At 45.2% G+C, this 13415-nt stretch overlaps 1 protein-coding gene across 1 annotated transcript in view; it reads left to right on the top strand.

Annotated features, from left to right (window-relative positions):
• Window positions 1–8443: 8443 nt before the first annotated feature.
• The window catches only part of BBS7 (Bardet-Biedl syndrome 7), a 94229-nt gene continuing 89257 nt past the window's right edge, over window positions 8444–13415 (top strand). Inside the window, exons 1-2 of the mRNA XM_030191777.1 lie at window positions 8444–8577; window positions 9572–9777. Of these exons, the coding sequence (XP_030047637.1) occupies window positions 9742–9777 (36 nt within the window). The 5' untranslated portion in view covers window positions 8444–8577; window positions 9572–9741. The remainder of the gene's footprint in view (window positions 8578–9571; window positions 9778–13415) is intronic.

The following is a 13415-nucleotide window of genomic DNA, read 5'->3' as shown; positions in this document are numbered from 1 at the left end:
ATTCAGGAGTTAGAGGCAGAATATAAATAAATATTAATTCATAGTAATATAGTAGATGACGGCAGAAAAAGACCTGCACGGTCCATCCAGTCTGCCCAACAAGATAACTCATATGTGCTACTTTTTGTGTAAATCCTACTTTGATTTGTACCTGTGCTCTTTAGGGCACAGACCGTATAAGTCTGCCCAGCACTATCCCCGCCTCCCACCACCGGTTCTGGCACAGACCGTATAAGTCTGCCCAGCACCATCCCCACCTCCCAACCACCCGCCCCGCCTCCCACCACCGGTTCTGGCACAGACTGTATAAGTCTGCCCAGCTCTATCCCTGCCTCCCAACATCGGCTCTGGCACAGACAGTATAAGTCTGCCCAGCACTATCCCCGCCTCCCAACCACCAGCCCCGCCTCCCACCACCGGCTCTGGCACAGACCGTATAAGTCTGCCCAGCACTATCCCTGCCTCCCAACCACCAGCCCGGCCTCCCACCACCAGCTCTGGCACAGACTGTATAAGTCTGCCCAGCTCTATCCCTGCCTCCCAACACCGGCTCTGGCACAGACAGTATAAGTCTGCCCAGCACTATCCCCGCCTCCCAACCACCAGCCCCGCCTCCCACCACCGGCTCTGGCACAGACCGTATAAGTCTGCCCAGCACTATCCCTGCCTCCCAACCACCAGCCCGGCCTCCCACCACCAGCTCTGGCACAGACTGTATAAGTCTGCCCAGCTCTATCCCTGCCTCCCAACACCGGCTCTGGCACAGACCATACAAGTCTGCCCAGCACTATCCCCGCCTCCCAACCACCAGCCCCGCCTCCCACCACCGGCTCTGGCACAGACCGTATAAGTCTGCCCAGCACTATCCCTGCCTCCCAACCACCAGCCCGGCCTCCCACCACCAGCTCTGGCACAGACTGTATAAGTCTGCCCAGCTCTATCCCTGCCTCCCAACACCGGCTCTGGCACAGACCATACAAGTCTGCCCAGCACTATCCCCTCCTCCCAACCACCAGTCCCGCCTCCCACCACCGGCTCTGGCACAGACCGTATAAGTCTGCCCAGCACTATCCCCGCCTCCCAACCACCAGCCCCGGCTCTGGCACAGACCGTATAAGTCTGCCCAGCACTATCCTCTCCTCCCACCACCAGCCTGGCCTCCCAATCTTGACTAAGCTCCTGAGGATCCATTCCTTCTACTACTACTACTATTTAGCATTTCTATAGCGCTACAAGGCGTACGCAGCGCTGCACAAACATAGAAGAAAGACAGTCCCTGCTCAAAGAGCTTACAATCTAATAGACAAAAAATAAAGTAAGCAAATCAAATCAATTAATGTGCACAGGAAGGAGGAGAGGAGCGTAGGTGGAGGCGAGTGGTTACAAGTCAATGTTAAAGAGGTGGGCTTTCAGTCTAGATTTAATGGTGGCCAAGGATGGGGCAAGACGTAGGGGCTCAGGAAGTTTATTCCAGGCGTAGGGTGCAGCGAGACAGAAGGCGCGAAGTCTGGAGTTGGCAGTAGTGGAGAAGGGAACAGATTACTACTACTATTTAGCATTTTTATAGCGCTACAAGCTGTACGCAGCGCTGCACAAACAGCTTACAATCTAATAGACAAGAAATAAAGTAATCAAATCAATTAATGTGTACAAGAAGGTGGAGGCGAGTGGTTACGAGTCAAAAGCAGTGTTAAAGAGGTGGGCTTTCAGTCTAGATTTAAATGTGGCCAAGGATGGGGCAAGATGTAGGGGCTCAGGAAGTTTATTCAAGGCGTAGGGTGCAGCGAGACAGAAGGCGCAAAGTCTGGAGTTGGCAATAGTGGAGAAGGGAACAGATTACTACTACTATTTAGCATTTTTATAGCGCTACAATGCTTGCGCAGCGCTGCACAAACATAGAAGAAAGACAGTCCCTGCTCAAAGAGCTTACAATCTAATAGACAAGAAATAAAGTAAGCAAATCAAATCAATTAATGTGTACAGGAAGGAGGAGAGGAGGGTAGGTGGAGGCAAGTGGTTACGAGTCAAAAGCAATGTTAAAGAGGTGGGCTTTCAGTCTAGATTTAAAGGTGACCAAGGATGGGGCAAGACGTAGGGGCTCAGGAAGTTTATTCCAGGCATAGGGTGCAGCGAGACAGAAGGCGCAAAGTCTAGTAATAATATGCAATAATTAACAAAAAAAATACAAAAATTGAAGTACGAGAAATGAAAATGTAAAATCTAGCAACAGCTGCTAAAAATACAAGTTAGAACAACCAAACATCCCCCTTGATTTACAAGAACATAGCAACCCTCATCTACACCTCACTTTCCCCAAGCCATGGTCCACTGTTTTATTTTTTACATTTGTACCCCACGCTTCCCCACTCATAGCAGGTTCAATGCGGCTTACATATTATGTACAGGTACTTATTTGTACCTGGGGCAATGGAGGGTTAAGTGACTTGCCCAGAGTCACAAGGAGCTGCCCGTGCCTACAGTGGGAGTTGAACCCAGTTCCCCAGGACCAAAGTCCACCACACTAACCACCAGGCCACTCCACATACTACTAAGTGTAGATTTCTGTGCTGTTGCTATATTTGATTTTATTTATTTTGTGGCTATTTCAGTATTTGTTTACACTTGCGTCTTCCCTTACTGACGAAAGTAATACATTGGTTGCTGATAAGGACTGTACCACAATTCAAAGATGCACAGATAAGGTTCGCATACAGCAGATGCAAAAATCTTAAAGAATTTTTGAGCCCTGCGGTTTTACCCATGGCCACTGAGACAACAGGACAATCGATAACTAATATTGGCCACTTTAAATGTGGCAAGTGTACTTTTTGCCCGATAATGGAAGAAACCTCGATGTTTGTCAACCCATTTGACCAGAAGAGGTGTACCCTTAGAGCCAGCACCTCATGCAGATCGAGTAGTGTGATCTATTGCCCGAGGTGCCCATGCAACAAAATCTATGTGGGCCAGACTTCTAGGGCACTCTCTGTTCGTCTCACAGAGCATAAGAGTTCCATACAAACAGAGAAGGTTGGATTGCCCTTAGTGTCACATTGTCATCGCACGCATTTGAGGACCTAAGGGTGTGTGGTATTTCAAACAGTGTTTTGCTCTCAACAAGGAGGAGATCGCCGCCGAGTTCTTTTGCAACAGGAGCAAAAATGGATATTTAAACTACGCTCTCTGGAACCTGATGGTTTGAACTCCCGCGTAGAATGGTGCCATTTTTTCTGAGTCACTGATAGGCTGATATTTTGACAGCATCTGACTTCACATCAGCTATAATATAGAGGTCCAGTGCGTTATGTCAGATGTCGAGTGGAGCATTGTTAAATCGAGCTGTGACTGTTCTAAGTACCATGAATGCTTGCGTTTGGATGTTCTATGCTTGCAGGATGAAGTAGTAAGCTTAGGGACACCTTTATTGTAATTATGTTTCCTTAGCGTCCCTCCGGACTGGTCCAGGAACTGACTGGTGGGTTGTGCACTCCTTCCAGCAGGTGGAGACTCTAGAGAGCCAATAAGAGCCCTGGCCAACTAGCCCTAGATTCAGTAATCTCAGTCTCCAGCAGGTGGAGGGAGGTGAGCCCTTTAGTCTCTCTCTCTATCTTTTGGGGCTTTTCTACTTAAAAAAAAAAAAAAGAAAAGACGTTTTATTTAGGTAAATAGCAGGGCACAGGCTGTGTTATTTTCTCTCTGTATCTTTTTCTGTGCCTCCGTGGTTTAGGCTTCTGGTGACTGGGTGCGGTGCACACTTCAGTCAGCCATGGGGTGCTACACCTGGGAGGTAACCGGGTCCCTCCCCCATTATCCCTCCTGTGGTCCTCCGGCATTTTATTCTATAGTTTTTAGGCTGGGGAGAGCTCAGTCTCTTCGGTAGGAGAGTACTGTAGCTTCAGGAGAGGCAGCCCCTTAATAAAATTGAACCCCCCCCCCCCCCCCCAGTGAACGGCACAGCAGCTCTTGTGGTGACAATTCAGGTGCTTTTGAGGCAAACCGTTCTGGCGGCCAGTGTATGTCAGCGTCGGGGAGGGGGTAGGAGCTTCCTGCGCTTGCAAGTTTTGTACCGCTGTGGAAACGGTGGAGTCAGCTGTTCCGGTGGTTCCTTCTGCTCCAGCGGGGCCAGTTGAGCCTTCTGCGAGTGCTGCTTCGGCTCAGTCACCCCGCTGATATGATTCGGGTCACGCACCCATTTTGGCAGGAATGGTGGCCATTTTGTCAGTTCTGAACTCTGTGGAGGACCAGTCGTCGACTTCTTTAATTCAACCAGCTGGGCAATCTGCTGCAGTGCTTCCCTCTTCAGGAGCTCTTCAGGAGGGAGGTTTTCCTCCAGAATTTGTCATCCAAATGTACCAAGCTTTCTTGTTGAAGCAGGCAGGTTCCTCTTTGCTTCCTTCTGTTCCTTCTGGTGATGCTGTGCCCAGTCAGCGTATTCCTGCTAAAAGACTGAGGGAATCTGGAATTCTTGAAGACGATCAGGCTTCAGATCAGGATTTGGAAATGCCAGTTTTAGAAGAATTGGATATGTTGGATGAGCCACAATTGGAGGGCTCAGGTTCCGCTCAGGCAGGGGCGGATTCCGTTTTTCCAGGAGAAGATCCGTCAGTGGTTCGTATATTTCATATGGAAGACCTCCAGGAACTAATTGCCTTAGTAGCTGACACTTTGCATTTTGATGAAGATCAGTCCGCAGTTCCTGAGGTGCGCAAGGTTGATTTGTTAGTTAAGGGAATTAGGAATCCTGGGGAAACTTTTCCTATGCGCCAGTACATTAGGGATATCATCCAGGCTCAGTGGGATTTCCTGGATTCTCCCTTTAGGCAAGCAAGATCCATGGTGCGCCTTTATTCACATCCAGATGTAGATAAATCTCTTCTGAAGGTACCTGTGGTGGATGCTGTAGTGTCTGTGGTCACTAAGCGCAATACAGTTCCAGTAGATGGTGGTACGGCTCTTCGGGACGTTCAGGATCGTAGGGTGGAGGCCCTCTTGAAAAGTTGTTTTGATGTCTCCTCTCTGGCTGTGCAGGTGGCTATTTATGGCTCTTTGGTAGCTAGAGCATGCTTTTGGTGGGCCGAACGAGTTTTGGACAGGTCTTCTGATGATTTGGCTTCAGTTGACACACAGGTGGCCAAGATTGAGATGCTTTATATGACAGAGAGTTTCTGACAGCTCTGGATTTGACGGAGGCCTACCCGCATATTCCGATTCGACGGGGCATCAGCGATTCCTCCGTTTTGCGGTCCTGGGTTAGCATTTTCAGTTTCGGGCGCTTCCCTTTGGTTTAGCCACGGCTCCACGGACGTTCACCAAGGTCATGGTGGTGGTCGCAGCGGCCCTCAGAAAGGAAGGTATTTTAGTTCACCCATATCTGGATGACTGGTTGATTGGAGAGTCTTCAAGTCACAAATCGAGTAGTGCAGTTTCTGCAGTCCCTTGGATGGGTGGTCAATTCAGCCAAGAGTCAGTTAGTGCCGTCTCAAACCCTGGAGTACTTGGGGGTTTTGTTCGACATGGCGCGGGGTCACATATTTCTTCCTCCAGCGAAGGTTCTCAAGATCAAGTCTCAGGTTCAGGCCTTGTTACACAAGCAGGTCCCTTGTGCTCAGGATTATTTGCAGGCATTGGGCTCCATTGTAGCGACAATAGAGGCAGTGCCTTGGGCCAGGGCACACTTGAGGTGTCTTCAAGCATCTTTCCTGTCCATGTGGTCTCCTCAGACAGATTCTTTGCATGTGAGGTTGCCTCTGCGGATGCCGGAGCACAGCAGCTTGTTTTGGTGGTTGAGGGCGTCCAATCTGACCAAAGGCATGTCATTGGACCCGCCAAGCTGGACAGTAATAACTACAGATGCCAGTCTAAAGGGCTGGGGTGCTCATTGCCTGGGGCGGTTTGCTCAAGGTCTATGGTCTCCTCCGGAAATGGTATTGTCGATCAACCTCCTGGAAACCAGGGCGATCAGACTAGCTCTGGAGGCATTTTCATCCCTATTAGAAGGCACGTCGGTTCGCATTCTTTCCGACAGTGGTGGCATATGTCAACCGGCAGGGAGGAACGAGGAGTCGGTTGTTACATCTGGAGACATCGAGTCTCATGTCATGGGCGGAGACTCATTTGGTCGCTCTCTCGGCGTCGCACGTGGCAGGAACGGAAAACGTGCAAGCAGATTTTCTCTGTCGGCATCTCCTAGACCCTGGGGAGTGGGCTCTCGGATCGCAGACCTTTCAGGTGATAATAGATCAGTGGGAGTGGCCAGTCATGGATCTCTTAGCCACTCACGTCAACACCAAGGTAAGTCATTTTTTTCAGTCGCAGGAAAGATCCTCGCTTGGACGGGGTTGATGCTCTTCTTCAGGCTTGGCCTCCAGGTCTTCTATATGTGTTTCCTCTGCGGCCTCTCCTGGGCAGACTTATTCAGTGCATCGAGGCACATGCAGGAAGGGTGATACTGGTAGCTCCGGATTGGCCTCGCAGACCGTGGTATGCAGATCTTTTGCATCTCCTAGTTGCTCCTCCTCTCCTGCTGCCGGATCACCCTGGCCTGCTCATTCAGGGGCCGATTCTTCATCCAGATCCGGCTCAATTTTGTCTTAAGGCCTGGCTCTTGAGAGGACGCGATTGATGAAGAGGGGTTACTATTCAAAAGTAATTTCCACTATGCTTCGTTCTCGTCGTTGTTCGACTTCTCTGAATTATGTTAGAGTTTGGCGGATCTTTGAGGCCTGGTGAGCTGATCGACTCATCTCTCCTTTACGAGCCTCGATGCCGGAGTTGTTGGATTTTCTACAGCATGGATTTGATAAGCTTGGCTCTTGCTTCCCTTAAGGTTCAAGTCGCGGCTTTATCATGTTTTAGGGGCCGCATTCAGGGCAAGTCCTTAGCTAGCCTTCCAGATGTTTCTTGTTTTTTGAAAGGGGTAGGTCTTTTGCGGCCTCCGAGAATTATTTTTCTGGCTTGGGACCTTAATCTGGTCTTGTCAGTCCTTACTAGGCCTCCGTTTGAACCTTTAGCTGCTTGTTCTCTTAAGGATTTAACGCTCAAGACGGTGTTTTTGGTGGCCATTGCCTCGGCCACACGTGTGTTGGAGTTACAGGCTCTTTCCTGTAGGTCGCCATTTTTGGGGTTTTCTAAGGAGCGGGTGGACTTGCGTCCAGTTCCTTCTTTTCTTCCTAAGGTGGTCTCCTGTTTTCATGTCTCTCAGTCTGTGGTTTTGCCAGTTTTAGGTTCTTCCTCAGGTTCGGAAGAACAATGCAGGCTGCGTCTCTTGATGTCTGGAGGGTTCTTAGGCAGTATCTGAAAGTTTCGGAAGATTTCAGGCTTTCACACCGTCTATTTCTCCTTATCGGGGGATTCCGTAAGGGTCCAGTGGCTTCTAGGTCAACTCTATTACACATTAATTGATTTGATTTGCTTACTTTATTTTTTGACTATTAGATTGTAAGCTCTTTGAGCAGAGACTGTCTTTCTTCTATGTTTGTGCAGCGCTGCATATGCCTTGTAGCGCTATAAAAATGCTAAATAGTAGTAGTAGTAGTTAAAGGAAATGATAGAATCTGCTTACTTTCTTTCAAGCAAACAAGTTCCTCAAGGGATCAAGGCTCATTCTACTAGGGGGCAAGCGGCTTCTTGAGTGGAACATTTTTTGGTTCGTCCTTTGGACATTTGTAAAACGGCAATGTGGTCTTCTTTGCATTCCTTCTGGAAGCATTACAGATTGGATGTGCAGTGCTGTCAGGAAGCGGTTTTCGGGGCAAGGGTTCTCACGGCAGGATTGCTGGGGTCCCTCCCTTAGGTTTACTGCTTTGTTACTTCCCACCAGTCAGTTCCTGGACCGGTCCGGAGGGACGCTAAGAAAGGAGAAATTAGATCTTACCTGCTAATTTGCTTTCCTTTAGTCCCACTGGACCGGTCCAGATCCCTCCCAGGTTTGTGTACATAGTATGAAAGAGTGTGTTCTGGTTGTTTGAATATGGTTTGGTTTTATGTTCAGAGCTGTTTTGCGGTTTATGATCCTATAAAACTTCAACAAGAAATAAACTAATTCTTAAACTATTGAGTTAATTCCTACTCATGTAAACTAAGTACTTCTGCAAGAAAGGGCAGTGTTTTGTCCTATTTATTCTTGGGCTGACCGGCACTGTGGTGTCGCTGTCTTGCCTTTGTTGAATTATAATTTACATGGGGTGGCTGCTCAGATACCAGGTGGCACAGAGGGTGTTTCTCTCTTTTTTTTCTCCTGCTTTGTTACTTTGATACTGAATCTAGGGCTAGTTGGCCAGGGCTCTTATTGGCTCTCTAGAGTCAGAGTTCTCAGTCTCCACCTGCTGGAAGGAGTGCACAACCCCACCAGTCAGTTCCTGGACCAGTTCGGAGGGACTAAAGGAAAGCAAATTAGCAGGTAAGATCTAATTTCTCCTTTTCTGATTTGTCTGCAGTAATAGCTGGCACCGAGACCCTGAAGCAGCAGCGCGAAACGCTGGCCACCGTCGGCTCAGGGCAAGAGGGTGAAAGACAGCGCAGCGGAGAGCACTCGATCTGGCAATGCAACCCATTGAGCAGTACCGACATTAAAGATAAGTAAGTGTCAGTACTCATACTGAGTGCAATACAATATATAAAAATAATTAAAAGCGTAGAAAAGTCTAGAAAAACACTTACAGTATTTAAACAACAAGAAGTTAAATTTATTTTTGAAGGTTTTTTGGCCGATGATGAAGGGAAGATCATAAAGATCTGCTTTAGCTCCGATAGATCTAAAGCATCTAGGAGCTGTTTGAGGCCTTTTCCTTCCTGCATAGTGTTGTATGATTTTTTGACAGTTGACACAGCACTTTTCTTGAATCAAATTTATTGTCATTTTTGGCAAGTGGAAATCATTGGAGACAGTTTTCTAGCGAATTATTATTTCTACACCCCACTGGTTTTGAGTTTTAGTGGATTATATATATATATATATATATATATATATATATATATATATATATATATATATACATACACATGATTCCACGTGTAATTAAACTCTGGAATTTGTTGCCAGAGAATGTAGTAAAAGCAGTTAGCTTAGCGGGGTTTAAAAAAGGTTTGGATAGCTTCCTAAATGAAAAGTTGCTAAGCCATTATTAAAATGGACTTGGGGAAAATCCACAACTTATTTCTAGGACAAGCAGTATAAAATATTCTGTTTTGGAATCTTGCCAGATACTTGTAACCTGGATTGGCCACTGTTGGAAACTAGTGGGCTTGATGGACCTTCGGTCTGTCCCAGTATGGCGATACTTATGTACACCGTTACATGTTGCTAATAATGAGTGCAACTCCATTAGGAGTAATTTAATGGAGCTCCACTCCTGTTGACTGAGGTGGATGGGATCAGTTTGCGATGAAATAGAAAGTGGGACCCCCATGGAAGAAAGCGCAAGGAGCATGACAGTCCAGTTTATCAAAGTACATGCTGTTGGGAAAGGGAATCTTTAGGATATACTCACTGTAGCCTGCTGTGCAAGGGGATTGGGGTTGTTTTACTGGGTAGTTGTAGATAGTAATTCACTTAAGTTTCTTCTTTCTCCAGATATCTCACAGCTGGACTTGACGATGGGACCAATCACTGGGCTTTCCTGAGAGTCTGAATTGTCCCTCAGTGCATTGGGCAGTTGTACACAGCGCTGCCTCACCATCTGATTTGTGAAGCTAAGCTGACTCTCCGTTTCCCTGCTGTCTTCCCTCCATCTGTCTCCAGCTATGGAACTGAACCTGAACCGTGTAGATTATATACAGGTAATTACAATGGTCAGGGAAAAAGAGGAGCCAGAAGTAGTGTGCAATTGACTTACTGTTCTTTGAGCTGTTCAGGTCATGGTGCTGAACAGCAGTAACATAGTAAATGACGGCAGATAAAGACCTGTACAGTCCATCCAGTCTGCCCAACTAGATAAACTCATTTTACATGGTATGTGATAAGTACATAAGTACATAAGTAGTGCCATACTGGGAAAGACCAAAGGTCCATCTAGCCCAGCATCCTGTCACCGACAGTGGCCAATCCAGGTCAAGGGCACCTGGCACGCTCCCCAAACGTAAAAACATTCCAGACAAGTTATACCTAAAAATGCGGAATTTTTCCAAGTCCATTTAATAGCGGTCTATGGACTTGTCCTTTAGGAATCTATCTAACCCCTTTTTAAACTCCGTCAAGCTAACCGCCCGTACCACGTTCTCCGGCAACGAATTCCAGAGTCTAATTACACGTTGGGTGAAGAAAAATTTTCTCCGATTCGTTTTAAATTTACCACACTGTAGCTTCAACTCATGCCCTCTAGTCCTATTATTTTTGGATAGCGTGAACAGTCGCTTCACATCCACCCGATCCATTCCACTCATTATTTTATACACTTCTATCATATCTCCCCTCAGCCGTCTCTTCTCCAAGCTGAAAAGCCCTAGCCTTCTCAGCCTCTCTTCATAGGAAAGTCGTCCCATCCCCACTATCATTTTCGTCGCCCTTCGCTGTACCTTTTCCAATTCTACTATATCTTTTTTGAGATACGGAGACCAGTACTGAACACAATACTCCAGGTGCGGTCGCACCATGGAGCGATACAACGGCATTATAACATCCGCACACCTGGACTCCATACCCTTCCTAATAACACCCAACATTCTATTAGCGTTTAACTTCAAAAAAGGAGACTATGATAAAATGAGAAGAACGGTGGAAAAAAAAACTTAGAGGAGCAGCTGCGAGGGTCAAAAATTTACATCAGGCGTGGATGCTGTTCAAAAACACCATCCTGGAAGCCCAGGCCAAATATATTCCGCTTATTAAAAAAGGAGGATGGAAGACCAAATGACAGCCGGCATGGTTAAAAAGTGAGGTGAAGGAAGCTATTAGAGCTAAAAGAAAATCCTTCAGAAAATGGAAGAAACCGACTGAAAATAATAAGAAACAGCATAAGGAATGTCAAGTCAAATGCAAAGCGCTGATAAGGAAACTAAGAGGGACTTCGAAAAAAAGATTGCGTTGGAGACAAAAACACATAGTAAAAAATTTTTTAGGTATATTAAAAGCAGGAAGTCGGTAAAAGAATCGGTTGGACCGCTAGATGACCGAGGAGTAAAAGGGGCGATCAGGGAAGACAAAGCCGTAGCGGAGAGATTAAATGAATTATTTGCTTCGATTCGATCTTCACCGAGGAAGATTTGGGTGGGATGCCAGTGCCAGAAATGGTATTCGAAGCTGACAAGTCAGAGAAACTTAATGAATTCTCTGTAAACCTGGAGGATGTAATGGGGCAGTTGTACAAACTGAAGAGTAGCAAATCTCCTGGACCAGATGGTATTCATCCCAGAGTACTGATAGAACTGAAAAATGAGCTTGCAGAGCTATTGTTAGAAATATGTAATTTATCCTTAAAATCAAGCGTGGTACCGGAAGATTGGAGGGTGGCCCATGTAACGCCGATTTTTAAAAAAAGTTCCAGAGGAGATCCGGGAAATTATAGACCGGTGAGTCTGACGTCAGTGCTGGGCAAAATGGTAGAGACTATTATAAAGAACAAAATTACAGAGCATATTCAAAAGCATGGATTAATGAGACAAAGTCAAGTGAAGGGAAATCTTGCCTCACCAATCTACTACATTTCTTTGAAGGGGTGAACAAACATGTGGATAAAGGTGAGCTGGTTGATATTGTGTATCTGGATTTTCAGAAGGCGTTTGACAAAGTACCTCATGAAAGACTCTAGAGGAAATTGGAGAGTCATGGGATAGGAGGTAGTGTTCTATTGTGGATTGTAAACTGGTTAAAAGATAGAAAACAGAGAGTAGGGTTAAATGGTTGGTATTCTCAATGGAGAAGGGTAGTTAGTGGGGTTCCCCAGGGGTCTGTGCTGGGACCGCTGCTTTTTAACATTTATAAATGACCTAGAGATGGGAGTAACTAGTGAGGTAATTAAATTTGCTGACGACACAACGTTAAGTTGAAATTGTTGTTGAAAAATATCACGATTGAATTCCTCATAAACAATATATAAACATGTATCCATATATAATGTGATATCAATCTTTCTTTCTTTTTCTCACAATCTTTTTTACTTTTTTCTTTTTGCTTTTTAATCAAAAAATGGAGAAAAAAGACCTCATCAATCCTAGCATGACGATATTCTTATTCAGTGCATCAATCCATTTAATCGTCTGCTTATTTAGGACTCCATTATAATCCTTGGTCTTAAAAAACTCCACTTTTTTATGATAAAAATATAATACTCAATTGTAATGTTTTTTAAGACCAAGGATTATAATGGAGTCCTAAATAAGCAGACGATTAAATGGATTGATGCACTGAATAAGAATATCGTCATGCTAGGACTGATGAGGTCTTTTTTCTCCATTTTTTGATTAAAAAGCAAAAAGAAAAAAGTAAAAAGGATTGTGAGAAAAAGAATGAAAGATTAATATCACATTATATATGGATACATGTTTATATATTGTTTATGAGGAATTAGAAAAGGTGCAGAGAAGGGCGACGAAAATGATAAAGGGGATGGGACGACTTCCCTATGAGGAAAGGCTAAAACGGCTAGGGCTCTTCAGCTTGGAGAAAAGGCGGCTGAGGGGAGATATGAAAGAGGTCTATAAAATAATGAGTGGAGTTGAATGAGTAGATGTGAAGCATCTGTTTATGCTTTCCAAAAATACTAGGACTAGGGGGCATGCGATGAAGCTACAATGTAGTAAATTTAAAACGAATCAGAGAAAATGTTTCTTTGCTCAATGTGTACTTAAACTCTGGAATTTGTTGCCAGAAAATGTGGTAAGGGCGGTTAGCTTAGCGGAGTTTAAAAAAGATTTGGACGGCTTCCTAAAGGAATAGTCCATAGACCGTTATTGAATGGACTTGGGGAAAATCCACTATTTCTGGGATAAGCAGTATAAAATGTTTTGTACTTTTTTGAGATCTTGCCAGGTATATTGTGAACTGGATTGGTCACTGTTGGAAACAGGATGCTGGGCTTGATGGACCTTTGGTCTTTCCCAGTATGGCAATACTTATGTACTTCTTTCAGTAGAAAAATCTATCATAGTATTAGGGTTTGTTCTGGATATTATTTTATTTATTAGGATTTATTTACTGCCTTTTTGAAATAATTCACTCAAGGCGGTGTACAGTAAGAATAAATCAAACTTGAGTAATAGACAATTACAGCAGAAAAATATTCAAATAACAGTACAAATAATGGCATAGTATACTACTTGCAATGTCAACACAATATGTAATAGAACATGTTATTAACAGTGTAGGGTATAAGCAAAGAAGGAGCATATAGCTAGGTAAAAGAGTAAGAGGAGTTAGAAAATAAGGTGACTAATTTAAAGAAAAGTTGCACATGAGGTCAGGAGAGATGTTAAAATGTGAG

Source organism: Microcaecilia unicolor, chromosome 2 (assembly GCF_901765095.1).
Source record: "Microcaecilia unicolor chromosome 2, aMicUni1.1, whole genome shotgun sequence".
NCBI lineage: Eukaryota > Metazoa > Chordata > Amphibia > Gymnophiona > Siphonopidae > Microcaecilia > Microcaecilia unicolor.
The sequence above is the reverse complement of the archived record's forward strand: the minus strand, read 5'-3'. Positions and strand labels throughout refer to the sequence as shown.